Genomic DNA, 27,780 nt, shown 5'->3' with positions numbered 1-27,780 from the left:
AGTATGAGTTTGTGGTTTGTTAATCTATGCTCTTCTCCTTTTACCTACATAAAGAGTAAACTAATAAGAAAAAAGAAAAGAATCCTCTTTTGTTCTTGACTCTTCTATGTGGATTAAGAATGAATCAGTCTTCATTTAAAAAAAAAGTGGGGGTCAGGGGGAACGGGGAAGGAACGCACTTCCATGAAATTAAAAGCCAGTGAAGACACTATGTGCACATTAAACTTGTTCATAATTGAATGCTTTGCAGTGGGATTCAGTCCCCAGTCTCTCTCTTCCCATAATACTGACTGGACTTCCACAGCATTGCCAGTATCGGTAATTATCCTTTCTGACAGAACTGTTGCTGAGAACGGAGGCAGGAAAAGGATTAACCTGAGAAAATTAAATTATGTTGCGTATCTGATTTTTATTAGATGTTTCAGTGTGAAATGGATTTTTCTAGTGGAAGAGCACCTGAGATCTCTGCAAGGTTAGAAAATCCAGTTTTAGGAACAGAAAGTAAATGTGTGGCTAGCTGAAGCTGAAATGGTAGAGTTTTGTTCTGACATGCTGAGAATATGCTGTTTTTTTTCCTTTCCTCAGTAACCATGCTCTTTGCAGCCTGGCTACGTGTATAGTGTTGTCTCTCTCTTGACTAGGCCACCTGTGAAAGATGGAATTCTCAATTGTCTTTCCTTCTATCTTTATTTACTGCACCATTCCTTTTGTTGTATTATTTGTAGGTTCAAAAGCTTCCCAGCTGAGATCTCACTTTTCATGGGTGTATTGTCAAGATGGGACTTAAAGATGAAAAGCTACAGTACATGTGAAATTATGGCACTTTTTATAATTCTCAAATATAGTATCCTGAGACACTTCTGACAAATTGAACATCAGATTTAATGTTTTGTGCTGTAAATTTGAGAGGCTCTTTTTCATTTGCTGACCAAATTGATCCCCAGTGTTTAACAACACAGGGTGTAAATAGTATCATGGAAAGCTAAGACATCCAATATAACCTCGGGTTGGTGAAAACTCAAAGATAAAAGTAATGTGGTTTTTAGGCCTGAATCCTGCAAGATGCTGAGCAGTAACTGCAAGATACCAAGTTGCCTCATTTCCAGTTGAATTCAGTGGGAGTTGGGGCATGTCGTGCCATGCAGGGTGAAGTCCTTATCTGTTAATCTGTATTTGCTTTAATTTAGGCTGGATGTCTTTGCAACATTCACATATTTTTAGGTTAATTGATTTTAGGGCCAAAAGGGTCTGTTGTTGTTCTACAATACACTCCAGATTTTGAGGGCAAAATTACATTAGTTTGGGTTCTTTTTATGTAAATCTAAATGCATAACTGAATCTAGCTGCTATATATACCCTATGTGCTCAAGAGATTAATGGAGGAATGGGTAGGAATAAGATTTCATTTCTCGATAAGATTTAGAAACTTGATTTAAGTACCCCATCTGCCACAGAAATCTGCAACTTTTCTGCAGTTGATGAGTTTCAGTAACCAAAGGCCATTATACCAAGATTGAGGACCTCTCTGCAACCTCATGTTGAAGTGGTATTACCAAGAGGACAATATAACGTGAATGGCATCTGCCTTCAGATGTCCGTATGCCGTTGTTTGCAGTGCTGTTGTAGCTGTGTTGGTCTCCGGGTATTAGAGAGACAGGGTGTGTGAGGTAATATATTGAACCAGCTTCTGTTGGTGAAAAAGATAAGCTTTCGAGCTGACACAGAGCTCTTCTTCAGGGCTGGGAAAGGTACTCGGAGTGTCACAGCTAAATATAAGATGGAACAGATTGTTGAGCAGAAGTTGTTAGCAATTATTTAAGGGACCATTCAAGGTGAAGGGGCCTATTAATGTCCCTGTAGTCGCAGGACAAAAAAGGGGGCTCATTATCAGAAGCAAGCTCCCCACAGGACCCACCAATTCAAAGTAGCACCAGACCCTGCCATAACAACAGATGCAAAACCTGTAAACATGTCTCCACTGCGACTATGATTGATACCACCACCAACAAACCCTTCAAGATCCATCAATCCAAGGCATACCTCTCACTATGTGTAGTGTGCCCATCCAGTGCACTGAATGCCCCAATGACAACTAGGTGAGTGAAACCAGAGAATCACTACATTCTTGAATGAACTCGCACAGAAAAATGATAAAAGACAAAAACACCGTATCACCCATGGGTGAACACTTATAAAATCACTCCATGTCTGACCTCTCAATCTTTGTCCTCAAAGGAAACCTGCACAACACCTTCAAAAATGTGCCTGGCAGCTTAAATTCATAATTTTGTTAGACACTAAAAAATAACTGGATTTATGATTTATTACAGTAATCTGTGATGCGTTAACACCCCTTTTGGCCTGTGACTGCAGAGGTGTTAATGGGTCACTTTAACTGGAATGGTCTCTTAGCACGTATTCTACCTACTTATGCTAAACAATCTGTTCCATCTTGTATTTAGCTGTGATACTCTGAGTACTTTTCCCAGGCCTGAAGAAGAGCTCTGTGTAGCTTGAAAGCTGCTCTCTCTCACCCACAGAAGTTGGTCCAGTAGAAGATTTACCTCAGTCACCTTCTCTTACGTATGCTGTTATGGCTTTCACAAGCGTTGGCAGAAACACACTGTAGCAATACTTTTCTGTCCAAATAACTTCTCAAGTGATCCATCACAGCTATGTTCAAATTACCTGTGAGACAGACTCAGGCGAACCTAACCCCTTAATACTCCGTTCATTTACCAAACATGTTGCAAACTCTATTTCTCATGGTCGCTTTGCAAAAGAAGAAACACTCGATATGTGTTAAGTACTTGCTCTAGGTAGAGTATGAATAGGCTTTGAGGTATGCTGGAGAGTAACGTGACCACACTGTGCTGCATTTCAAAGAAAACTCTTCAGTATTGAAGATAGTGCTATAAATTTACTGTTCCTGTGTTCCACCCCAGCATACTATAGAGCGCACAGTCTTCCTAACAGACATGGGATTGTCCCAGAAAATCCCTGAGGAGCCAGGTACGACAGGGACAAGGCCCTTCCTGGTGTGCTTTGATTGTCTTTGGATCAGTCTCAGTACTACTTCAGGTGGGGAAGGATGTGTGTTCAGTGGCCACTCTGTTTTGGGGTTTTTTTGGGAGGGGAGAAGGGTGGGTTGTTTTCTTGGCTTGGTCAGCATGACGAAAATTAGGCAAAAGAATGTATCTGTTTCTTAAAAACAAATGCTTTTTGCTGTTACAAGGAACTCACAGAATGAGTTGGGGAAAATTTTCTGAGTAGCCTCAGCAAGAGGCCCCATTCTTATCCTGGTTATACTTGGTGTACTTACACCACTGTAATTGAGGCTAGGTACACAATGCAGCTTACATCAGTGTAAGTGATGTCTCTTGGGTGCGAATAAGGCACCCTCCTGAGCAATGTAAATTACACCAATCTAAGTGCCACTGTGGACAGCGCTATGCTGGTGAGAGAGCTTCTCCCGCCAACATATCTACTGCCACTCATGGGGGCTGGAGTAATTAAGTCAATGAGAGAGCTGTCTCTTGTCAGCTTAGAGCATCTGTGCTAGCAGCGCATCTAAGATCAGAACCTGGCTCAGGGTCTCTTGTCTTGGCCTGCAGTCTCAGGTATTTAGACATGTAACCATAATCTGAAAAATGAGTTGGCATTCCCTGTCTATTAGTGATCCGAGAGCTTAATGTGCTCAGATTATAAATCATACAGTGATTTACTGCAATAACTGCCAACTCCAGTTGGGATTTGAAAATCAAGCTGTTCTTTGTCTCTCCTGTATCAGCAGTAATAAAGATCCTTCAACCAGAACTTTTCTGACAGTTGTGTCCATGAAATCTGAGGCAGAATAGAATCTAGTGCTCTCTTTTCCATAGATATTTTTGGATCTGTGGTATTATCAAGAGTAGCATTAGAAAAATATGTTTTTTCCCTAATAGAGTAAGCAGTTGTGATATGAAGATATATATGGGGCTTGAAATTCGTCAGTTACATTGGTGAGACTTCACTAAATTCAATGAGTTTTTTCCAGTTATACTAGTGTAACACAGAAGAGACACTATCCTGTTAAATAGAAAGATTCCATTTTTACTTAATCTCCTTTTTAAACATAACCAAATCTCAGGAAATTTCATCAGTTTGATTTCTGATGATTTCAATGTATATTTTGACTGATGTTTGTCATTTAAAAAAAATATTGTCAGTCTTGGATTTCCCCTTCACACCCTTCATTTTAAGGAAATCACTCCCATGATGACACTAGAGTGTTGCAACATTTGGGTTTCTACAGCCAACTGAAAAATGTGCTCACATTCCCTCATGCCTACTTTTCAGCTTCTGCGGTATAGACAAAAAACATTTAACCCAGTTTTGATTTCAGTTTGCAGGAATAACTTCAATGTTTCTTGGAGCTTAAAGCTTCTGTGCATAGTGCATCTCTGGCTCATTAACATGTTGCTTTTATCAAAGATCTCTGTGAGTGCAGTGGAACATGTTGTCTTATGATTAAGGATTAGGTAATGGGTTGGGGAGAGGCTTCAGTGGAAGGTGGAGCAGATACAGCGTATGTGCAGAAGAGAAACTATTTCAGTGAGAATGGGAAAGTATTTGGGGCAAGTGAGGGAGTTCCCGTTGTACTGGTGGAGCCTATAGTGTGCTAATGGTGGTGGTCGAGTTAATCCATCATGGCTCCATCTGTTGTCTTGGGTTTGAGTCTAAAAACATTGCAGCCCCCTGCCCTCCATCTCTCGAACCCTTTCTAAAAATAGAGGGCAAAACTAACATCCATGCCTGAGCGCTAGGCTGCTTAGGAAAACTAGCACTGAATTTAGCAGACAGACAATGCAAGTATGCATAAATGCATAACACTTCGCAAAAACGTTCTCATCCAGGGCAAGTTTAATTGCTCTTGAGGGAGAAGTAAAATATTACTGGCTTTTTCCCCATCATTGTCAGCACAGCAGGGAGCTGGCAAGTAGGTTGGATCCTGCTCTGGTAACTTTTTAATGACTATTTTTTCAAGGCAACATAAGGTGGTGTCACTCAGTGGTGAGAGTGGGTTATGTTGATTGTGACCTGTCAAATCAAATCCACAATCTAGTATTCTGTGTGACATTTGTGTGCATGGCTTCACCGCTTTGGCCCATAAGTTAATACATCACTGCCTCCGAGAAAGCAGGACATGTGCATGGGAGATGGGGCCTCTGTGGAAGTATTGGGAGGGCGGGTCAGAGAGAGAACAGAGGGAGCAGCATGGACTGGCAATCTTCTGAGCAAGAGGAAGAGACTCTGGGAACAGCCAGCTGAGTAGATTGGGGAGTTTAAGGTTGGGATAGAATCAGTGAGAACGGAGAGGGAACAGCGTAATGAGGAAGACTATTAGGAATACAGAGAAACTCAGTGGATGGAATAATGATATTGGGGAAGTCCCCTGGGGAAGAGTTCATTACTGAGGTATAGACACCTCATACATATCTAAAATATAGCCAGGTGGCCATGGGTGGGGACAAGAGCTGGTAAGATAGTTGGTTCCATTCAGAGTGCCTCAGAACCTTGCGGCCTAGGGCACCTTGTGCAGTTTTGTCTTGCTCTGTTTTGAAAAGGAAGCTAGTAGGGTACTAGTTACTTGTGGTGCAGCTCACGCCTATGGCTTCAGAGTCACTGCTGTTACCTCAAACACACTCTCGTTTCAGAATAATTATGGTTTTATTAAACAAACATGGACCAAATTCTTAGTGGCTCTGTTCAATCAGAAAACTAGTATGGAAAGAAAAAAGTACCCACTGTACATGCCGTGGGAAAACAGAAGCATGTACTGTACTACTGCAATGAATCATTCAGCAAAAACAAACTCCTTGCTCTCTTAACAATGGGTACTTTGAGTCACCACGTTAGGCTGAAGGGAATTTAGTTAGTGAAATTCTATGTGTGGAAAGCACGTTCCTAGGTTATAGATTGACAGTGTTAGCATTTTTTTGTGGAAAAGATGGAGTAAACAGGATCCTTTAAATTTTTAGTTCTTTCTGCTCCGCGTCCAACATCTGTTCAAGTCACAAACAGCTTGAAATCAACTAATAATAGCTGAGGAACTTTAGCAGTTCATGAGCCCTGCTCTCTCCCGTTGAGGTCCTCTGTTCAAGCCTTGGGAATAATACAGCATTGTATGTGAAGGTCAAAGTTTCTATTCAGTTCATGGAGGGTGTTCTCAGTACTAGATAATTAAGGGATTTATCCAAGCCCTGCACAATGCCTTTTATTGCCAGTTGAAGAAAGAAGGGTCTCTTTGTGATTATAACCAAGCTGATAAAACTAGTTATTAAGGAACTAATACTCTGTAGCCTGTAAACTGCATAAGAAGGGAGAGCAGAAAGAGCTGTAATTGCTAGGATACTCAGTGCAGTGTGGCAGCAATAATTAATGTAGGCTGTCATTAAATGAAACATCAAGGGAGGGTGAATTTGAGTTTGATTATATCCTCACTGTATTGCATGTGACACTAAAAGCAATGTTATGTAATACACACTCCGGTTTATGACAGTACAAAGAACTGAGATAGATAAGAAATGAGGTGCACTCTGTATTTGAATCACAATGTCACTTCTTCGAATAATGGGGGTGGATCTTAACCCTTCCGGCAGCAAGGCTGTATACGTTACTACTGGATGTAGCAGGATATTAGGCAAAAGACAGTGGATAACTCTGAAAGACTGAGATTGAGCTGCCCCCCCCCCTTTTTTTTTTCTTTCATGGAAATGTTTTCACGATGTGTTGCTACAACGTGAAGTTAAACTTCTTCTCCGGACCACTGTCATTACCTTGGTGATATGTACAAAAATAAACAGGGACTTTGTGCACCATATTTTTTTATGCATTGCAAACTTCCTGAAATCTCTGAGACACTAGTTTATTCCACATACTTGGCTGCTGTACTGTTAGTTATTTCCTTAAACATGTTTTCCAAACAAGCTTCCTTTCTGAAAGTTCATTTCTTAAAGCAAAATATACATACAATGTGAAACACTTTTTTCATTCTAAATTGCAGAACAATGGCTGCAGAAGAGCAGCACTGGCCAGTCCCAATGAAGGCAATTGGAGCACAGAACCTACTGACAATGCCTGGGGGGGTTACCAAGTCAGGATACCTGCACAAAAAAGGAGGCACCCAGCTGCAGATCTTAAAATGTAAGTTGGGAAGGATGTTAGCTGGACTGCATCTGGTTGCTTTAAATGTTTGCATTTGTGGACAGTGACAGGCAGGCATTATAGGCAGGCAATTAGTGTTACTGTGTTTATAATGAAGCTTTGCCCTTCCATGTGTTTTGTTCGTATTGGATTTAATTTTACCGTAATATCTAAAGACGATGCTTTCTTGTTTTAGAATATTAAAAATTTTAGATGGGGGTGGGGTGAGGATGTGCATTTCTTTCTTCCCTCTAGTTTGTTGGATTTGGATGTCAGTGCCTCCAAAAATAAGACTGAGAAAATGAATTTACTTTCTCTCCAGTGTACTTGGAATACCTCATTTATTTCAAACATTTTGATCCATTATTTTCAAAACAAAGTTCTAGTCAACTTCTTGTCCAGATTGGAATGTATGAAATCTATTATTCTGAACTGGAGGTATACCTCCCCCAAGCCCCCTGCCTTAAGATTTAGAGTAAACATATTTTTCATATCAGTAATTGCTCCTGGAATCCACATACCTTTAAGGTAAGAAATCCAAGGCTGTGTGTTTTCTTTGTTTCTAGGAAATACATAAAATATAGTTTCATTATAACAGATATGGAAAGAAATTGCTGCTTTTGATATAGGAGGGAGAAACACTGGAATTTGATTTTTTTTTAAACTACTCAGTTTTATTGCAAACTTCTCTAACTATATAAAGGCAAGGGAGGCTTAGTTCTGGTTTTGGAGTCAGCGTGAACAAGTTCTGATTTTAGTTTCAGTCACAAAGTGTGGCTTTTTTCAGAGATCGGGTATTGTTGGCCTTTGGGTTATGTTCCTTGGATGTGGTTTGGGCTGCAGTCTCATGCTAGTGCTTTTCCTCCACTAGAGAAATGCAGGTATGGGTCAGCCTTACATCCTTTGAAGTACCTCCCCACTCCCCTTCAGAGCAGCTGTCTCTCAAATGAAGAAAACTGACAGCACGTTACATTCTGATAGGCTTATGAGCTGACTGCAGTATCATGTGACTTGTCATTCAGCTAAAAAAATCATCAATTATAATGATCTATTAAACTAGCCAGAACTGCGTAATTCAGGCAGAATTGTTTGAAAGTGCTTAGTAATTCACTCACTTTGAGTTTATTTTTTTCCTCCCACCTTCTCTTTCAAGGGCCACTGAGATTTGTGATTATCCATGAGGGATGTATTTACTACTTTAAGACTAGCACATCTGCATCTCCACAGGGTGCTTTCTCTTTAAATGGCTATAACAGGTGAGTGGTACAAAATATTTATATTATACACAGACACCGTTTAATGATAAAAGCATGGCTTTTACTTAAGTTTTAAGTAACATTGACTCAGGGAAAAGTAACTTTTTCTAGTTATGCAGATTTTGTTAATTATAGTTTACTTAAGGAACATTTAATGCACCCACAGTGACATTTCCCTAAGGATTATTCCATTCACTCCATACAAATCAGATGGTGATCAGGCAACTGGGAAAGGGATCTTGGGGTTGCCTTTTCAAGCTGCAAACTGTTGGCATTATGTTATCTGAATAAACTGTTTTGTCAACATAAATGCCCTTAGAGACATAGGCTATGTGCCAAAGGCACATGCTCTTATAAATACATATTCACTACAGATGTTTACAGTAATACTGCTGGTGTCTGTGTTTAATTCAGGGAGGAAAACCTACATTAACTCCATAATACAGACAGACTTCTCACTGTTGCTGTTGGTGTTACACCGTATTGCAATGTGAGATCTCTGCTCCAATAGGTAATATGATGTTTTTCCTTACTAGAAGATCCTATTCCTTTCACCTTTTACCATTTCTTCAGAGAAGCTGTCAAAATGCTAACAAATAGGATCAACTTGATTTCTGATTTACACTGATAGATGTGGCCTTTTTGTTTTTGGCAGATATTATCACAGTCTCCATGTTTTCTAATTATCTTCATCATCATCAGAAAATAATAGAAATACTTTTGGAGTTAACTAGTGCCAGCCAATGTTGCCTCCTTATAGAGGACATGCTAAAAGGAAACAATACAAAACCACCCCTTAAAACAAGAGAATATGCATGCAAAAATCTGTAACCCATCTAGCTATGTATGTGATATGTAAATTAAATATTTGCTTTTAAAATCGGTGATGACAAATCTAATTGACACATTCTTTCAAGCTGTACAGTACTGTCAAAATTTGATAGGTCTGTACAGAATATATGAGAGTCACATTAATAAATCAAAACTGATTTAGAAAAACAGCACTATAGTTACTGCCAATACAAGACCAAACTGGATACAGAATCTGGAGTACATTGCCATGTTAGTCATAACCGCTGAAGTCAAGATATGCTCTAGCAATTATTTTGGGGAAGTTCTATGGCTTGTGTTATACAGGAGGTCAGACTGGATTATCACAGTGGTCCCTTCTGGCCTTGGAATCTACAAACCTATGAGTTTTATTATTTTTCTACTGATTCTTCACTCTAATGCCACATACACATTCTCATACTTATTTGTAGGGGATTTTCAGCCTTAAAGTATTAGTAATGTGTGACAGTTCTTCAACAGTGCACAGCCGTGCTAAACAACTCTTAAGGGAAGATAGCAGAAAACACCATATCCAATTAGAAATGCACAGAGAATTTATATAAACAGAATAAAGTTAACTGAGTTGAAATTTGGCCATGATAATAGGTTTAACACCTCTGTTCATGTGAAATATGGGAACTGTCATTGACATGGGTGATGTATTGATTTACATATTTATATTATACCACTCCGCAAAAGTCCCAGGAATTAGGGCCATGTTGTGCTTGGTGGTGTTCAAACCCAGACATAAACACTGTCCCTGCCCCAAATATTGAATAAAAAGCTTACAATCTAAGAAAATGTGTGCAACTCTCATTCATATCAATGGGAGTTGCACGTGCTTGTCTGAAAAGAGGATCTGGGTCCTTGAGTAGACCTTGGTTTTACATCTCACGTTCAACAGTCCTGTGTCTAAAAGTACAGAAGAGCATTGGGTTCAAGTGACTCAGAAGGAAGAGTGATGTCACTTGACTCACCAACACCAGTCCTAAAGCACCGTGGGTATTTCTTACACTGACTTCCTTATGTCTTTAATTAGTAAGAGAACATGTTCCTGTTGCATTTTTAACCCTTTCTGTGAAGACTCCACGTCAGCAAACTATAGCCTAGGATTAGACAGGGAATCTTGAATATCTGGCCATAGATCTTTCTAAAGTGTTCAGCAGTCCTTAATGGCAGCTGCTGCATGTTGGTCAGATTTAAAAAAATATATTTAACTTTGTTGCTTAAATGAGAGCAGAGTGCTTCTGAAAATCTCTCCCTGGAGTTCAAAATCCAGCTGGTTCAGGGTCTTCTAATGAGTTAGTGACTCCAGGAAAAGCTGTTCTTTAGAAGGAAAATAGCATTGAAAAGAGGTGAAAAGAGCATTGAAAATAGCATTGAAAACCACTTCCTAATGACAGCTATGAACTAGTAACTGTGATGGTAGTCATAAGCCTAGTTCCTTTTGGCTTTTGTGGATACAAGTATTTTTTCAGACTACCAAAAATCTTAGCACTGAGAGCCGCAAACCTCTTTTTCTCTCCCCAAAATCCTGTTATGAATTTGTAAGCGATTTCCATGTGAGGTCTGAGTTGTGCACCTGAGAGTAAGGTCTTACCTGGTGAGGAGGGGAAAACAGAAACAACTATATCTAACCTATCTCCTCAAAGGAGCTGAATGACACGTGTCATTAAGCATCAGTTATTTTAAAAGGACTCTCTTACACTAAAATGAGTGGAAAGGCAAAATAAGGCCTAAAGTTAATATTAGTTCTCCTTTATGTTAATGGAAAAGTAGTGTTGTGAATTTCCCTTGTGAGGACACCTGAAATGAGGAGCACAACCACACAAATACCTCCTGTCATGATATGAAATTGGGGTACAATAACATAACAAAATTAAAAATCTATAATGAACAAGTTTGTTACAAATGTAGCAGGTATCCTTTTTGGTGATTTCGCTAGTGAATGATCTCTCCCTTTCTCTTTGGCTAGCATCCTCCATTTTCATGAGATAAATACTGCAGATGGCACTATGGGTATTAGATTTTCTTTAGCCTTTTGACAAAGTTGATTTGAAGGGCCATTTTGTAGCTGAACATTAGGACCCTATATTTACCTGCGCAACAGAAATAACTGCATTGACTAGGCTTTTTACACTGTTGCTTGTTCTGTTTCTCAGGGTTATGCGGGCAGCTGAGGAGACAACATCAAACAACGTGTTTCCTTTCAAATTAGTTCATATTAGCAAGAAGCACAGGACCTGGTTTTTTTCTGCCTCCTCTGAAGATGAAAGAAAGGTGAATAACTTCCCATGACCCAAGAATATATTTCAAGGCGGGGGGAGGGAATGAATATGTTTTCATAGGAATTTAGAAATTGGGTGCCTAATTCTCTTACTGTGATTTGGGCACCTAACTCCTTGGCCTCATTTGAAAAGCCTGAGTTCTCGCTATTGTACTAATCCAGATATTGGTACAGCATGTTATGTCTTCAGATCCTGACTTTCGGTTCAAGAAATAAACACTATAAAAGTTTTTATAAACATGGAAAATGACTTTGTTAAATCCTTTCTCCATATATAAAATGGGAATATTAAATTACCTGGCTTTCTAAGTAGCAGTTTGAGATCTGTAGAGCAAAAGTTCAGTAAGTGGTAAGTAACATTTTTAGACTGCTCTAATACTTTATATGTTCAAAGCACAGGAACTTGCAACACCCTTGTGAGTGAGTAAATGTTATTATGCAGTCAATCCATAATTGCTAGCACCTCCAGCCTTTCAGAGGGCAGACACTTTATACATTTCTTTACTAAAAGCAATAGAGTAAGTTTACATGAAATTGTTTCTTTTAGAAGTGGATGGTCTCACTGAGGCATGAAATAGATTACTACCATGACAAGAAGGAAACTGTAACAGATTTAAGGTATGCACCTGCTAATTCTAGAGTCACTTTCTTGATTCTAGCACTTTATCAAAAATTCCTTAGTAAAGAGTAAGGCCCTTGCTTTTATTAGGCATTGCTGCAGTCAGTGTTTAAATGAGGAGATTTAGACTCCTAAGGTCCTACATCGTTTTTGAAAATGAGAGTTGGGCTCCTAAATCAGTTGGCCTTGTGATGCTGAGCACAGTAACACCTAAAAAAAAAAAAAAAACCTTTAAAAATCTGGGCCCATATGTTTATAAAGTTGCTTCCCATTCTTTGCACCTGATGACAAAACATGATTTTTTTGTTTGTTTTATTACCATTAAACAGTAGCAAGTACAGTAATTCCTAACTATGTCTGACTTTCTTACTACATAGGTTAAGTACAACAAAATATAAACCTTTTATAAAGAGTACTTGAAATATCAACTTTATAAGTCCTTAAAAATTAGAAGTATTTATTTGGCTGTTAATTGAAAAATGAGACTAGATCAGTTTTTCTGCTGCTCTCAATATTCTAAGACCAGCACTTGCCAATGTGCTCTTAACCTGAATATCTACTGTTAAATCCTGTTAAGGCAACAGTGCACCTCTTACTATAAAATCCCTTTCCTTTTCTTTGTGTAGTGACTCTGGTTCTGATGCAGACAGTTTCTATGGCTCAGTAGAACGTCCCATCAATATCAACTACTCTCATTCAACAGAAAATGAAGGTGAGACTTTAATTTTGAATGTTTCCCTCTTTTACTCCTTACTCCATCAATAAATTAGACTTTTTGATCACTCCTTCCTCGTCAAACCACTCTGAGTTTGCAGCACTTTTACGGGCTTAAAAAAAAATTCAAATAGCTGAAATATTATAAGAATGTTTGGCCTAGTATTACAATAGAAAATTGTTAATGCCTATGATAACATTATAATATATGCAAGGTTACAATAATTGTAAAATAAGGGACACTTGGGATCAGATTCTGAGAGATGCTCAGCATCCTAAACCCCCGAGTGAAGTCAGTGGCAATTGAAGAAGCAACCCTACAGGGGTTGCTAAGCACCGTAAAAGATTGTGCTCTTAGTAGTTGTCCATCAGCTTAATGTCAGAAAGTCATTCTTCTCGCCCATACATCTGACTGAAGCATGGATGAAGACACTTCTTTTTGGAACATTCAGCCATGTCTGTCTGCCCTATATGGGAATGCCAAATGATCTTTATTAAAGCTGACAATGAGAGTGATTAAATGCCCTTTACTTTTACAGGAGCCGCTTAGAGCTATAATCACTTAAACATAATATGTTCTAAAAGCTTAAAAAGAAGCAATACACTGAATTATGTGGACTTTTAGCATGACTTTCTGTAAACCACCTGCTTCCGGCACAAACTGTAAAGTTAACCCATTAACCATTCGTGTAGTATTAGAATATTTTTGCATCTGGAGGAGTCCTCCTCCAGAGGAATGAGTTGTCGTTAGGGCCTTATAGACCAGCTGGGTTGAGTAGGCCTATGACAGAGACAGTGGGTACAATTTTCAATGGGACTTAAGCTTGTAAGGGTATGTCTACACTGCAGACTCGTGGGAAAGGTGAGCCTTTGGGGACTCTGCTGAGAATGGAGTTTCAAAAGCCTTTATGTCACTTATGGTATGTCTATACTGCAGTTAAACACCTGCGGCTGGCCCATGTCAGCTGACTTGGGCTGCAGGGCTGTAAAATTGCTGTAATACTTTATATTATAGCTCCAGTTTATATTTATATTCCAGACTCTGGAACTATCCCCATTCACAGGGTCCCAGGCCCAAATGTCTATGCTGCAATTTTAGAGCCCAGCAACTGTGGAGAACGCTGAAAGTTGGCGCCTGTGGTTCTATCCTGAGTGGAACTAGCCAAAATTACTTAATCTTCTGTCTTGTGTTTTCCCTTGTAATGGAACCAGATTTTCATTAATTAAAAAAAAAGTCTATTTTTTTTAATAAAAATCAGCCTATGCATGTTCCCTGTGATCAGATCCCAATGAGTACTTTACAGTTTTAAACACATTTTAATTTTATCTGCAGATTATGACCAGGAAGAAGATGAGGAATCTTACTTACAGCCAGATTCTACGGATTTAGGGAGACCAGATGGTAAGACAATATTCACCAGTCATGATACCTTTTAAAGATCTCCGGTAAAGGTGACACTCCTGTGAAATATAAAAACATCTATAGGCTGATGCTTTAACTCAGTATGTGTGAAGCGCCATGGGTAGTTACAATAATTGTAAAGGTTTCAGAGTAGCAGCCGTGTTAGTTTGTATTCGCAAAAAGAAAAGGCATACTTGTGGCACCTTAGAGACTAACCAATTTATTTGAGCATAAGCTTTCGTGAGCTACAGCTCACTTCATCGGATCTGATGAAGTGAGCTGTAGCTCATGAAAGCTTATGATCAAATAAATTGGTTAGTCTCTAAGGTGCCACAAGTATGCCTTTTCTTTTTGCGAATAATTGTAAAGCAATACATAAGTGGAGCCTTAACCTGAGAGGTACTCAATGTCTAAACTCCCAGTGAAACCAGTGGCAGTTGAGGAAGCCAAGAACATTAGCACAAGTGCTGAGTACCTTTAAATGACTGTGTTTCTAGCCATTGTCAGCCAGCTGAATATTGGAAGGTCTTGCTGCTAGTCCATAAGTCCGTCAAAAGGATGGATGATTCTTTTCAACATGCTTCTGGACTTCCTTCCATCCTAACATAGGCAAAACACCCAATGAAGTTAATGTGACTTGTGCCTGAGTAAGGACTGCAGGGTTTGGCCCTTAGTAAAGTCCAGAATTGTGTTTCAAAGTTAAGTGTCCATCTGGCACTGAGATATCATGATGATAGGTGCCCTAAAATATCCTAAATCAAATAGAAACTTCACTTCAAACAAAAGGAGAGTAGAATCTTATTTTCAGTTTTTAAATTTAATTCCTCATGTTCTGTGGGGTTTTCTTACACAGATAACATGATCCTCCCACCAGCCTACCCGCCACCTCCAGTTCCTCACATCAGAAAAGTTCCCTATGCAGAGACAAGGGTGCACTCCTACGCAAGCCAGTCCACTGGGCCTATGGTTCCTCCACCACCTCCTAAAAGAAGCTTAGCTGATATAAAACCAGAGGATTTCTTAAATACAAGGGGAGAATCCCAGTTTCATTGCAGAGCAGAGTCAAGTCTAAAAATACAGCCATCAAGCCGTAGAGTAAGTGATCTACCACCGCCGGTGCCCCCTATGCCTCATCTCAAAAATCTTTCCTGTGTCAAAGAGAGCTGCTCGCCATCAGCAGAGATTCTACCTCTAGCCTGCATTTTAATGGCCAGTGAAGGATGTGAGGGGCTAAAACAAATGAACCTTTCTCCACGGGCCCCACCTCCATTACCAAGCAACAAACCCAAGCTATTAATGGAGAAGCCAGTGGAGGCCAAAGTGCCAAAAGAACACAGCAAACCTGGGATGTTTGTTCCACAAGTGCCAGTGGAGACCAGAGCACCAAAAGAACATGGCAAACCTGGACTGTTCGTGCCACAAGTGCTACCTAAACCGCCTGTGCCTGTATTCAAATCGAGATCAGAGAAATCTTTACTTCCCCAGTTACAGTAAGTATGAGAACAGATCAAACTTTCTGTAGCATATTTACCAAATGATATCTCTGATACTTAGTTCATCAGGCCCAAGTCAGCATTCTCCCTCTTCCCCAAGCTTTGCAGTGAAGTTACTGCACATTTTTGTAATGTTCATCAGTGAAAGTAAATAAACCAATGCTTAGTTTTACTGTTGTACGCCAACTTGATATGATACTTCTCAAGGGGATATAGAACAGATGCAGTGTGGGTGATTGTAAGTCATGATACATGTAAGCATGATCCAGGATGACATGAAAAAGACTGAGATGTTAATGCCTATTTTGATTCAGTCTTCCCTAAAAAGGTTCACGGTGACCAGATACTCAACACAATCAACATTAAGAACAAGGGGGAAGAAATGCAAGCCAAAATAGGGAAAGATCTAAATATTCTTTATCTTGATAAGTTAGATGTATTCTTGTTAGCAGGGCCTTATGAAATTAATCCTAGGATACTTAAGGAACTAGCTGAAGCAGTCTTGGAACTGTTAGCAATTTTCTTTGAGAACTCCTGGAGGATGGATGAGGTCCCAGAGGACAAGAGGAGGGCAAACATAGTACCTATTGTTAAAAAGGGGAACAAAGAAGATCCTGGGAATTATAGACTAGTCAATCTAACCTTGATACCTGGAAAGATACTGAAACAAATTATTAAACAACCAATTGGTAAGCACCTGGAGGATAATAGGTATGTTAAGAATAGCCAGTATGGATTTGTCAAGAAAAGATCGTACCACTTACTGGCCTTGTGGTGTGGGGAAAGCAGTAGACATATTTTGATTTTTTAGAAAGGCTTTCGACACAGTCCCCCACTGACATTCTCTTAAGCAAACCAGGGAAATATGGTCAAGATTAGTAGTATTCAACCTGTGGTCCCCAGACCCCTGTGGCTCCACAGACTAAGATTTCTAAATCTCCATTTGAAATTTTTTAGGGATCTGCAATTGAAAAAAGGGTGAAAACCATTGATCTAGATGAAATTACGATAAGGTGGGTGCAAGTCTGGTTGAAAGACTGTACTCAAAGTAGTTGTCAGTGGTTCGCTGTCAATTTCGGTGGGTGTATCTGTCCCACAGGGATCAGTCCTGGGTCATTTTCATTAATGACTTGGATAATGGAGTGGAGAATATGCTTATAAAATTTGCAGATGACACCAGCCTGGAAGGGATTGCAAGCACTTTGGAAGACAGGATTAGAATTCAAAATGACCTCGACAAGTTGGAGAATTGGTCTGAAATCAGCAAGGTGAAATCAATGAAGACAAGTGCAAAGTATTTCACTTAGGAAGGAAAAATCAAATGCATGATTACAAAATGGGAATAACTGGCTAGGTAGTAGTACTGAAAAGGATCTGGAGGTTATAGTGGATTACAAATTGTATATAAGTAGTCAATGTGTTGCAGTTGCAAAAAAGCTAATATCATATTGTGGTGAATTAACAGGAGTATTGTATGTAAGACACAGGAGGTAAACGTCCTGCTCTACTTGGCACTGATGCAGCCTCAGCTGGAGCACCATGTCCAGTTCTGGGCACCATACTTTAGAAAAGATGTGGATAAATTAGAGAGTCCAGAGGAGAGCAACAAAAATGATAAAGTTTAAAAAAAAAACAACCCCAAAACTTGGGCATGTTTAGTCTTGAGAAAAGAAGACTGGGTGACGTCTAATAAGTCTTCAAATATGTTAAGGGCTGTTATAAAGAGGACAGTGATCAATTGTTCTCCATGTCTACTGAAGGTAGGACTGTAAGTAATGGACTTAATTTCCAGCAAGGGACATTTTAATTAGAGACTAGGAAAAACTTTCTAACTATAAAGGTAGTTAAGCTCTGGAATAGGTTTCCAAGAGAGGTTGTGGAATCCCCCATCTTTGGAAGGTTTTAAGAAGGTTTTAAGGTTTTAAGCCTCACCTCAGTCCCTGGAAAAATCATGGAGCAGGTCCTCAAAGAATCAATCCTGAAGCACTTACATGAGAGGAAAGTGATCAGGAACAGTCAGCATGGGTTCACCAAGGGAAGGTCATGCCTGACTAATCTAATCGCCTTTTATGATGAGATTACTGGTTCTGTGGATGAAGGGAAAGCAGTGGATGTATTGTTTCTTGACTTTAGCAAAGCTTTTGACACGGTCTCCCACAGTATTCTTGTCAGCAAGTTAAGGAAGTATGGGCTGGATGAATGCACTATAAGGTGGGTAGAAAGCTGGCTAGATTGTCGGGCTCAACGGGTAGTGATCAATGGCTCCATGTCTAGTTGGCAGCCGGTGTCAAGTGGTGTGCCCCAGGGGTCGGTCCTGGGGCCGGTTTTGTTCAATATCTTCATAAATGATCTGGAGGATGGTGTGGATTGCACTCTCAGCAAATTTGCGGATGATACTAAACTGGGAGGAGTGGTAGATACGCTGGAGGGGAGGGATAGGATACAGAAGGACCTAGACAAATTGGAGGATTGGGCCAAAAGAAATCTGATGAGGTTCAATAAGGATAAGTGCAGGGTCCTGCACTTAGGATGGAAGAATCCAATGCACCGCTACAGACTAGGGACCGAATGGCTAGGCAGCAGTTCTGCAGAAAAGGACCTAGGGGTGACAGTGGACGAGAAGCTGGATATGAGTCAACAGTGTGCCCTTGTTGCCAAGAAGGCCAATGGCATTTTGGGATGTATAAGTAGGGGCATAGCGAGCAGATCGAGGGACGTGATCGTTCCCCTCTATTCGACACTGGTGAGGCCTCATCTGGAGTACTTTGTCCAGTTTTGGGCCCCACACTACAAGAAGGATGTGGATAAATTGGAGAGAGTCCAGCGAAGGGCAACAAAAATGATTAGGGGTCTAGAGCACATGACTTATGAAGAGAGGCTGAGGGAGCTGGGATTGTTTAGTCTGCAGAAGAGAAGAATGAGGGGGGATTTGATAGCTGCTTTCAACTACCTGAAAGGGGGTTCCAAAGAGGATGGCTCTAGACTGTTCTCAATGGTAGCAGATGACAGAACGAGGAGTAATGGTCTCAAGTTGCAATGGGGGAGGTTTAGATTGGATATTAGGAAAAACTTTTTCACTAAGAGGGTGGTGAAACACTGGAATGCATTACCTAGGGAGGTGGTAGAATCTCCTTCCTTAGAGGTTTTTAAGGTCAGGCTTGACAAAGCCCTGGCTGGGATGATTTAACTGGGAATTGGTCCTGCTTCGAGCAGGGGGTTGGACTAGATGACCTTCTGGGGTCCCTTCCAACCCTGATATTCTATGATTCTAAGAACAGGTTGGCCAAACATGTCAGGAATGGTCTAGGTTTACTTTGTCTGCCTCAGCACAGGGGCTGACACTTGATGACTTCTCAAGGTTCCTTCCAGCCCTATATTTCTATGATTCCATGTTTAAAAATTGCTACACTAAGGAATCTGTCTGGAAGTTTTATGGTATTCCCCTACTGTCTTCAGGGTGTGAATATGTCTGATGTTCCTTATGAGACATTATATAGTCACTGATTTTGTCTGTAATCTTAACTGCACAGCATTTGAAAACCCTGCAACAAACTGTGGCTCTTGGAAATACAGGAATAAGTATTATACAACCTAAAGTAAAGCACATAAGAACAAAAGTGTATCTTGTCTGTGTCGGGTTATGCTGAAAAGATACAATAGAGTCTTAGACTGTAGCTGGTAAAAAGCCTTCACATCAGGATTTCAACAGGAATTGAAAAAATAGCTTTGTGCTCTTAAAGCACATGCAGGCTCTTACAGAGAAGGAAATGCATGCTTCGGTGTAAGTACATTCCTTAGTAAGGGACATGGTGTATATCTGCAAAAATGTCCTTACAGATGAAAGCCTCTATGTCCATCGCATTGCTCAGCAGTTTTGAAGTGAATAATAAAAACTGTTAAATGACCAATAAGGAGCTAACAGAAACAGAACAAACTGGTTCTGCATTTATTGTCTCTGAATGCTTTTTCTGCAGAAACGTTCTTCAGTTTTGTTCTTTCTTCCAGGAGATCGCCACCAGATGGGCAGAGTTTCCGAAGCTTCTCATTTGAGAAACCAGCATTACCTTCAAAGCAAAACAAGTCTGGTGAAGATTCAGATGAAGATTATGAAAAAGTAAGATCAGATGGCACATTCCTAAAGAGAACACTTCTAAGTTTTAGGGGGTTGTAAATTTGGGCTTGAGTCAGGTCTGTAAGTTAGAAAGGAGTTAGTATAATTAGTAACAATACTTCACTTCAGAATACTGCTCCACTGCATTGGCCAACTTTGAGAGCGCTGGTAACAGATTTTGATTCTAATGTCAGATACGCAAGAATGTATTAGCGCTTTTGAAGGAGCACACAATAGGGAATAATAGAATAGTAACAAAATCAGGAGACCACGGGTGTAATTTAATTCTACAAAATATTTGCTGTACCATGGAAGTTACCTATAAAATTTGGGCCTGAGTTTAGAGAATCCTAGGTAGCTGCAGTATGTCAAAAGACACTTTGCTCTGTTTCAGTTATTCCAATCATCTTTTTAAAATATTGCTGTTTACCTTACTTTACACATTTTAATTTTTTTAAACGCTGTCTTAACAGGTTGAACTGCCTAATTCGGTATTTGTCCAGACCTATGAATCCATTGAAGTAGAAAGGTAAACTTAACTTTCTTTTTTTTTGAAAGAGGAGTTGCTTATAAATCCTCAAATAAAATGACCTGCAGTCTAGAAAGCCATATTGTGAGAGTTAAGACTAGTAAATCAACCTGAGATTTCTATTGAACGCATGAAATAATTTACCATTAGTTTGTATATAAATAAAATATTACAAGTCCTTTAAATTGAAAACCAGTGGCCTCTAGGAAAGCTAATTACATGTTAAAGTATTGACCATAAAGTAGTAATGCATAAGATTTATACCATCATTGGGCTTTATATCCAGAGTATCCTTCTGGGACAATGAATTGGACTGGGATCTGGCTTAGGGTTCTGTAGAACTTTTAAACTCTAGGTCACTGGTTCAAATGTAGCCCAGACTGATAGTGACCAAAAGTCGTCATAATGTGATGGCCATTTCATGACCTATATGAAATGAATTTGATGGTCTTAGTTCAGTTCCCAATGGACAAGTATCCTCAACAACAATTGCCACCATAAGCTTGTTGGCAGTCCTCAGCAGAGAGGCCAATGATAGAACGCATGCGACTGAATTGTCCTCTCACGCCCTAAAGGTGATCCCTCCAAGTAAAAGTTGGAGAATTGGGGGGCAGGAGGGGGGAGAAGAAGGGAGCGCAGTATGAGAAAATTGTATTGCTACTGCCTGCTCTGTTGTTGTTTGTTTCATACCATCCAATATATGTTAGTGAGTTTTGAATTACTCAGGAAGATGATCCAAGGATGCCCGGAGAAGCTGATGATCTAAAGAGAGACAGAGACATAGATAGGTTAGGAGAAGGGGAACAATAGGCAATTTGACTTGAATGTAACTTGATTCACTGGTCTGTGGAGAAAGAGACCTTCATGCTTCAGTGCTACCAGTCAGCATGTTTCATGAGCACAGAATCCATTAAAAAAAATTGAGTCTAAAGTATTGTGCAAATATTAATCAACTGAGATCTTCACACCATCCATCCTAGTAGGGAAATACAGATTGGGAAACTGAAGCAGAGAGTCAGTGATGTTTTGAAAGCCACACAGCAAGTTGGGGAGAGAGTAGAGATTAGAGACCTAGAGTTTCTTTTTTCCAGCCCGTGCGCAATCCACTAAGACATCACTACCTCCTTATACACTAGCTGCTTAAGGACCCTAATGAGTCTTCCTAAAATGATGAGGTTCTATTAAGTGTCCATTACCATCGGTCTGTGAAACTGCTTTCCCAGCCTTTAATCAGTTCTTAGGCTAAATCATTACAATCACTGAAATGATGATTTACATTCAGGATTTTGAGATGTAGACATATCCATTCTATCCAAAATCTGTTAAGTTTGTTAGTATTTTCTGAATGTGATATTTACAGTTTCCATATTATTTTAGGATGTTCAAAGCTACTAACTCAAGAGGACATCCACAAAATGGATTATACTGTATTAGGAATTCATCTACCAAGCCTGGAAAGGTAACTCACAATAGGGGAACCTGTGCTATAAGTTAATTAAATGTAACTCCCGTTTAATTGTTACTTGCAAATTAACGATATTGGAGTTAATTACAGTAATGTATTTAGCAATTTAGATATGCCCTTTTTTTAAAAAGGGAAGTAGGTCTGAAGCAGTAGCTGTACATCCTAACTTGCATAATGCTCAGTTATTTGAAAGAAATGTAACTGATTCCTCAAAAAAGGTAGTTTTGAGTTTTTTCTTCATAAATTTGTTAGGAAGACTTTTTTATGCATGCTGAATGTAATATTGCATTTTCTTTTTCAAGGTATTAGTTGTATGGGATGAATCTGCTGAGAAAGTGAGAAACTACAGAATCTTTGAAAAGGTTGGTATGAATGCTGTATATAAAAAGGGCCTCTATGGTATTTACATTTGCTCTAGTTACATCATATAGTATCAGCCTAAGGCTTCCCGTTACCTCCAAACACCCTCTCTCCCCCTTCCTCCCTCCCCCCTCCGCAAAAAAAAGTACAGATAGGCCTGAGCTGCAAAAATCAGATCTGGATTTAGAGCCGGAGATCTCTGATCTGGGTCTTCCATTTATGAAGATAGGAAGTCTATAATGTTCAGATCCAAATATGATCTTCAGTAAAATTATAGGGTGTTTGGATCCCCAGGTTTGGTTTGGGCTTATCATTTATGTGACATGAGCTTAGGGTTAGAGCTTAGGTCACGTACATAATACTTTGCAAAGTAGTGGTCTGTTTGGAAAGGCTTCATAGGTGCCATTGATTACAGATGTATTTTCTATCCCTACAACAGGATTCACAGTTTTACTTGGACTCAGAAACCATGTTTTGGAACATTGGAAGTTTGGTTGAATACTACTCCACCCATGTCTTACCCAGCCATGACAGCTTGATTCTCAAATGTCCTTATGGTTACTGTGGACCAAGGTGACACGGCCTGCAAAATTAACTGACTGTAAGATCAAACACACTGTGGAAAAATGGGCACTTAGAGGGATGGTAGTTTTCCCCCCAAAATTAAATAGGAATTCCCATGCCACTGGGTTTGATTTCCTGAACTTTGCACACAGAAACTGTTTCTGCCATTTGTTCTCCCACTGCCTACAGACTTGCATTTAAAGTATCTCTTTGATAAGCCCTTCCAAACCAGGCTGCTGGATTTCAGACCCTCGTTACAGCTCTTTCTGTGAAAAAAGGCTGATCTGGCTCTGCTGTGAAAGGTATTTACAAGACGTGCCCTTTGAGGAATCGCTGCTGCTACTTTCCTAATCATGTGGATGTGAAGTTGGAGGAAGGACCTGGCCAAAGAGGCATTGTGGACAAAACTATTAGGAAAGGAGAACTTTTGAAAGAAAAGCACTGTCCATTTGTGACAGGGAATACTAATTTTCTGACTTGTATTGCTTCTTGAGTCAGTACTGGTGCTTGACTGAGATTTTGTAATAGTTTATAATTAATTTGTAAATAACAAGGATGCTTATGGAAATAACTTGGTTCAATGTGGATATAGGAAATCAAGGAAGTGGGCCTTGTAAGCCATGCCTTACAGAAGGCCCATCTCTAACTCCTGCAATCAGCCTCCCAGTGCCTGCAGTGGTATGCTCAGCTCTGATGGTGGGTGTGGAGTTTTATATATTGCTTACTGATAACCTCTCTGGACAATTGTGGACCAGTATTAAGTTTGCTCCATCAGAAACCCTATTCACAAGTTCTCAGTCGGAAAGATAGTTGCCAATAAAACAACTTTTTCATGTATGTATGAAAGAAAAAAGGAGGATATAGGCTGAAGTGGAGAATAATCTGGAGAGTAACCCAGATTGAGATTCAGACTTCTTCCATATCATCACTATCAAAGGCAATAGGAAGGATGGTAAATAATACATAAAACTTCTATTAAATCACTTGGATAAAGTTGTCAGCACATCAAATTCAGTATATGTAGAGTACAATGGTCCCATTATACATTGTGTAAATCACAAATTGTTCTTTCTGTTGGTTTTAACATGTCTATTCAGTTTGGAGTCCTTGTATAAAATAAAGTGCTGTATTACAAATGATCCCAAACCTACTGTTCTCACTTCCTGTCAGCTAAGATAAAACTGCAGCATTAACAACCCTATTAATGGTAGGTGCATGTAACTCTTGTTGACATATATTTGTGTAGGAAAATCCTAAAGCCAAGGTGTTAATAGGAAGAGCAACATTTCCACATAACTGACTTTTCCAGTGTATGTTGTTTAACAAGGGGAGGGAGGGGAAAAAATACCCTACTTTAATGTCCTGTGTTTCTTAACTTTTGTGTCTCAAGAGTACTGTAATGGTAACATGGTGATGAGCTCAAACTCCGTAGAAGGAGAATAGAACTGATCCAAGTTTGTATGATAAGGTTTCTGAATCTCTCCTGGTGTTGACTTTTATATCTTTATGCACACCAGGTTTTATTTCTGACACTGTTTGTATTTAAGTTATTTCATGAATTTAACAAAGGTGTTACATGGTAAGATTTTCTATTTATAAAAATAATAAAAAGGGATCCACATTAGATATTACCTATGGTTGAATTCTCCTTTAGAAAAGAGAGATGTGATCTTTTTGAACTGGATTTCGAGCCAGAATCCTTGGGTTCAGCTCCCAGCTTTTAACACAGTGTATGGTTTTAGGCAAGTCACTTAATCTTTGTGCCCACCTTAAAGGAATGTTGAGTATAAACTAAGGTTTATGTGGTGCTTGGAAAATGTAAAGCACTATGCAAGTTTTTGATATCTTTTAATAGGTTAATATTTGTGAAGTTTTAATGGGAATCCTCTAGGTTTCTCTGCTTCTCCTCTAATATGAAGAGCTGAATGTGAAGCATGCTGTCAATCAAGTGTTTGCAAAAAGTAATTAGAGCTGGTTCTACTCTATGTGGAGAGAACTAGTGTGAGGAGAGGATTTCTCAGAGGTAACCCAAGAAAATGTTTATTACTTTCGACCTCTGCTTTTTTTTTTTTTTTGGCAGATTTTAATCAAATGAATTCTGCCCTGTCTGAAAACAACTGACTAGGTCATACCAGACCATTGACACTTACAATATACTGTCTTGAAGGAAGCAGTTGATTCAGATATAGAATTATACTAGCATTTTGTTTATTTCCTCTGACAACTATTATTATTCATCTTGAGTGCCTTAAACTGCAAAAGTACTTACATAACACAGTATAGTAAAACTACATAACACTGTCTTGTGTAATATGTGAAATTTGCACACATGTAAATATTCATTTTCTATGAATTACTGCCAATTTCCTTGTGACAAACCTATGAATGTATACATTTCTGAGGTAAATAAATTTTTAAGACGAATTCATACCAACTGTGTAATTTCATTGACCTACCATACACACTAAAAAGGAAACTTCTCCTTTTGTTGTGCTATCTTTAAGGAGCATCTGATTCTTTGATTTTGATTTTCAGCACCATTGAGAAGTAATGTTGTATATGGAAAGATCTTTCAGAAAATCATTATTTCTGCAAATAATTGTGTATCAAGAATAGATTAGACAAACATCTGTCAGAGATGGTCCTAGGCAGGAGTAGACCTATGCATTTTGCAAGCCAGAATGGAAAACATTTTCAGCAACCCCTTCCCTCCACCCCTGCTGAGCAGCTAAACAAAACAAAATATGGCTAGCCAATCGGCAAAACTGAACAAAGATACTCCCATGGAAGTTGATGTCCTAGAACCAGCCCTGAGTCTAAGTATATTTAATCCTGCCTTAGTGCTGAAAGATGGACTAGATGACTTCTTGAGGTCCCTTTCAACTCTATATTTCTACGATTCTGTGATCATGAAACTGTACCCTATTGTGAGGTGCATCAATCAATAAATAAATATTAAGGAGAAAAAAATCACTAAACATGGGAGCCTTAATGTAATTGAGAATCAGCCCAGCAAAGTGTAGTGGAACTGTCTGGATGCAGAGGTTATTTGATGCCCCTACGGGAGTCCCATCATCTATTCCATAATTGTGCCTCTAGCAAGAGACCCCAACAGGTTTCAGACTTGGCGGTTTGTTTAAGGTTCAGTCCCCAGCTGAGAGTATGTCACTGAAGGCTCTGTGTAAGCTTGAAAGCTTGTCTGTCTCATCAACAGAAGTTGATCCAACAAGATACTACCTCACATACGTTGTTCCTCTAATGTCCTTGGACCAACACAGCTACAACAATACTGCATACAATCATTGAAGTGAGGCAGTCTGTGCAGCAAAGATCTTGTCTAGATTTTATCACTAGAAGTTTGTGCTTCTATCGGATGTATTATACCAACTGACACACCACTGATTGCGCTTGTCAGTGCTAGCCACTCTCATTAGGGTTTCTTCCCCTGCATCCAGAAGTAAGCACTGAAATGCTAATTTCACTTAAGGACACAAAATGCTGAGCGATGCCTATAGCAGAATTAGATGAAGAACATCTTGGGTGAATGGGCATGTGTGAATCAAGCAAGGAACAGAGTCTCCCTGAGGAACCTTCCACTGGGTTTATGGGGGGTGATAGTGGGTCTGCCTACTTACCAGCACCCAACAACTGCTATCTCTTTAAGATTTCAGAAGGGCAGAGAAGGCCAACCAGCCAGTCTTCAGACTACAAGATAGGACGTAGTGCAACACTAGATATAATCCCTTCAAGAGCCAAGTAGAGGGAGAATATTCCAGCTGTAGCCTCTAGTTAGTTCCTTCCCTATCTATCTGAATGTGGGGTACGTACATCCCATCACAAGCTTTTATATCTTTTTAATTCCACAAATAAAGCACTTTAAAAAGGCATTTCTCAGCAAAGCCAACAAAACAGAAAATTGTAGGCCAAGCCAATGGGGAGATATGAGGCAAAAAACAGTTTACAAGACGAGACAACAGGTGGAGACAGACAGATGGGGGAGCACAAACTAGACAATACTGGTCAACATGATTATGCAGCTGGTGTGCTAAAACCACTTCCATTTTAGCCTTGTAATCAGAGTATTCATTTCTAGTGTTAAATACTATCATGAGGAAGCTATAAACAGAGATGTTGATAATTAAAATATTTCCAATTAGCTTTACTTGCTTTCTGTCCTTAGACAATGAAGGTGCTTGTACATTGTTCCTTTGTTACAGATGTCTCTGGAAGTATTGTACCCGATGTTTGTAGCTGGAGAGATTAAGCAGGTAAATTGAAGTTTACTGACATGCACATACAAAACAGTGTGATAACACATATGGTCTGTGCTGCTTCATGCTTTGTGAAGATTTTGTTGTCAAAGTTAACATTGCTTTTTTTTAGATTTCTTGAGCCTCTGTGGCAGTTGCTTTGAATTTAGTGACATCAACTGGTCAAGCAGTAGAATAGCACCATGCACGATAAATTCTACATCTGAATACATTCAACAAAGATTGGGTGATTTGGAAAAAATCCTTGTTATATGAACTTGTGAAACTCTTAACAGAAGCTAGGTCTTAAAGCTCAAGTCTCAATATCAAGTGAAAACTTGATGGGATGGAACACTACTGTAACTGGCTTTGGGTGTAACATCATGTGACCAAATCCTGCTCACATTTCTCATATAAGTAGTTCCACAGATGTCAGTAGCACTCCTCACCTGAATAAGACAGGATTTGGCCAAGGGAAAGACTGAGGCAAATTTCTTGTGATATTCCTTATGTTTAAATTACTCTAGGAAAAACACTTTCCGTTTATAGTATTTGCACAATGTTGGGCATCTGGTCTCACGACAAATCAATATTTATTCTATCCCAAAACCTTACAGGATTGCTGCTGATTGTTGTGAAAGTGAAATATTTTTGGCTGGAAAACTGTTTGACCCCATATCAAACATATCTGATATCTCAAAAGGGTTTCTAGCC

General features: G+C 39.4%; 1 protein-coding gene across 2 annotated transcripts in view; it reads left to right on the top strand.

Moving 5' to 3' along the window:
* SH3BP2 (SH3 domain binding protein 2) overlaps nt 1-25,171 on the top strand; it is a 64,400-nt gene extending 39,229 nt beyond the window's left edge. For both annotated transcript variants that reach the window (XM_074950157.1, XM_074950156.1), the window contains 12 exons: nt 7,046-7,185; nt 8,339-8,441; nt 11,435-11,552; nt 12,107-12,177; nt 12,805-12,890; nt 14,226-14,294; nt 15,148-15,784; nt 19,793-19,901; nt 20,372-20,427; nt 21,805-21,886; nt 22,195-22,254; nt 22,692-25,171. In XM_074950157.1, coding sequence (XP_074806258.1) covers nt 7,050-7,185; nt 8,339-8,441; nt 11,435-11,552; nt 12,107-12,177; nt 12,805-12,890; nt 14,226-14,294; nt 15,148-15,784; nt 19,793-19,901; nt 20,372-20,427; nt 21,805-21,886; nt 22,195-22,254; nt 22,692-22,829 — 1,665 coding nt within the window. In that variant the 5' untranslated portion in view covers nt 7,046-7,049 and the 3' untranslated portion in view covers nt 22,830-25,171. The remainder of the gene's footprint in view (nt 1-7,045; nt 7,186-8,338; nt 8,442-11,434; nt 11,553-12,106; nt 12,178-12,804; nt 12,891-14,225; nt 14,295-15,147; nt 15,785-19,792; nt 19,902-20,371; nt 20,428-21,804; nt 21,887-22,194; nt 22,255-22,691) is intronic.
* The last annotated feature ends 2,609 nt before the right edge of the window (nt 25,172-27,780 follow it).

This window comes from Natator depressus, chromosome 4 (assembly GCF_965152275.1).
Source record: "Natator depressus isolate rNatDep1 chromosome 4, rNatDep2.hap1, whole genome shotgun sequence".
NCBI lineage: Eukaryota > Metazoa > Chordata > Testudines > Cheloniidae > Natator > Natator depressus.
This window is presented reverse-complemented; position numbering and strand designations above follow the sequence as displayed.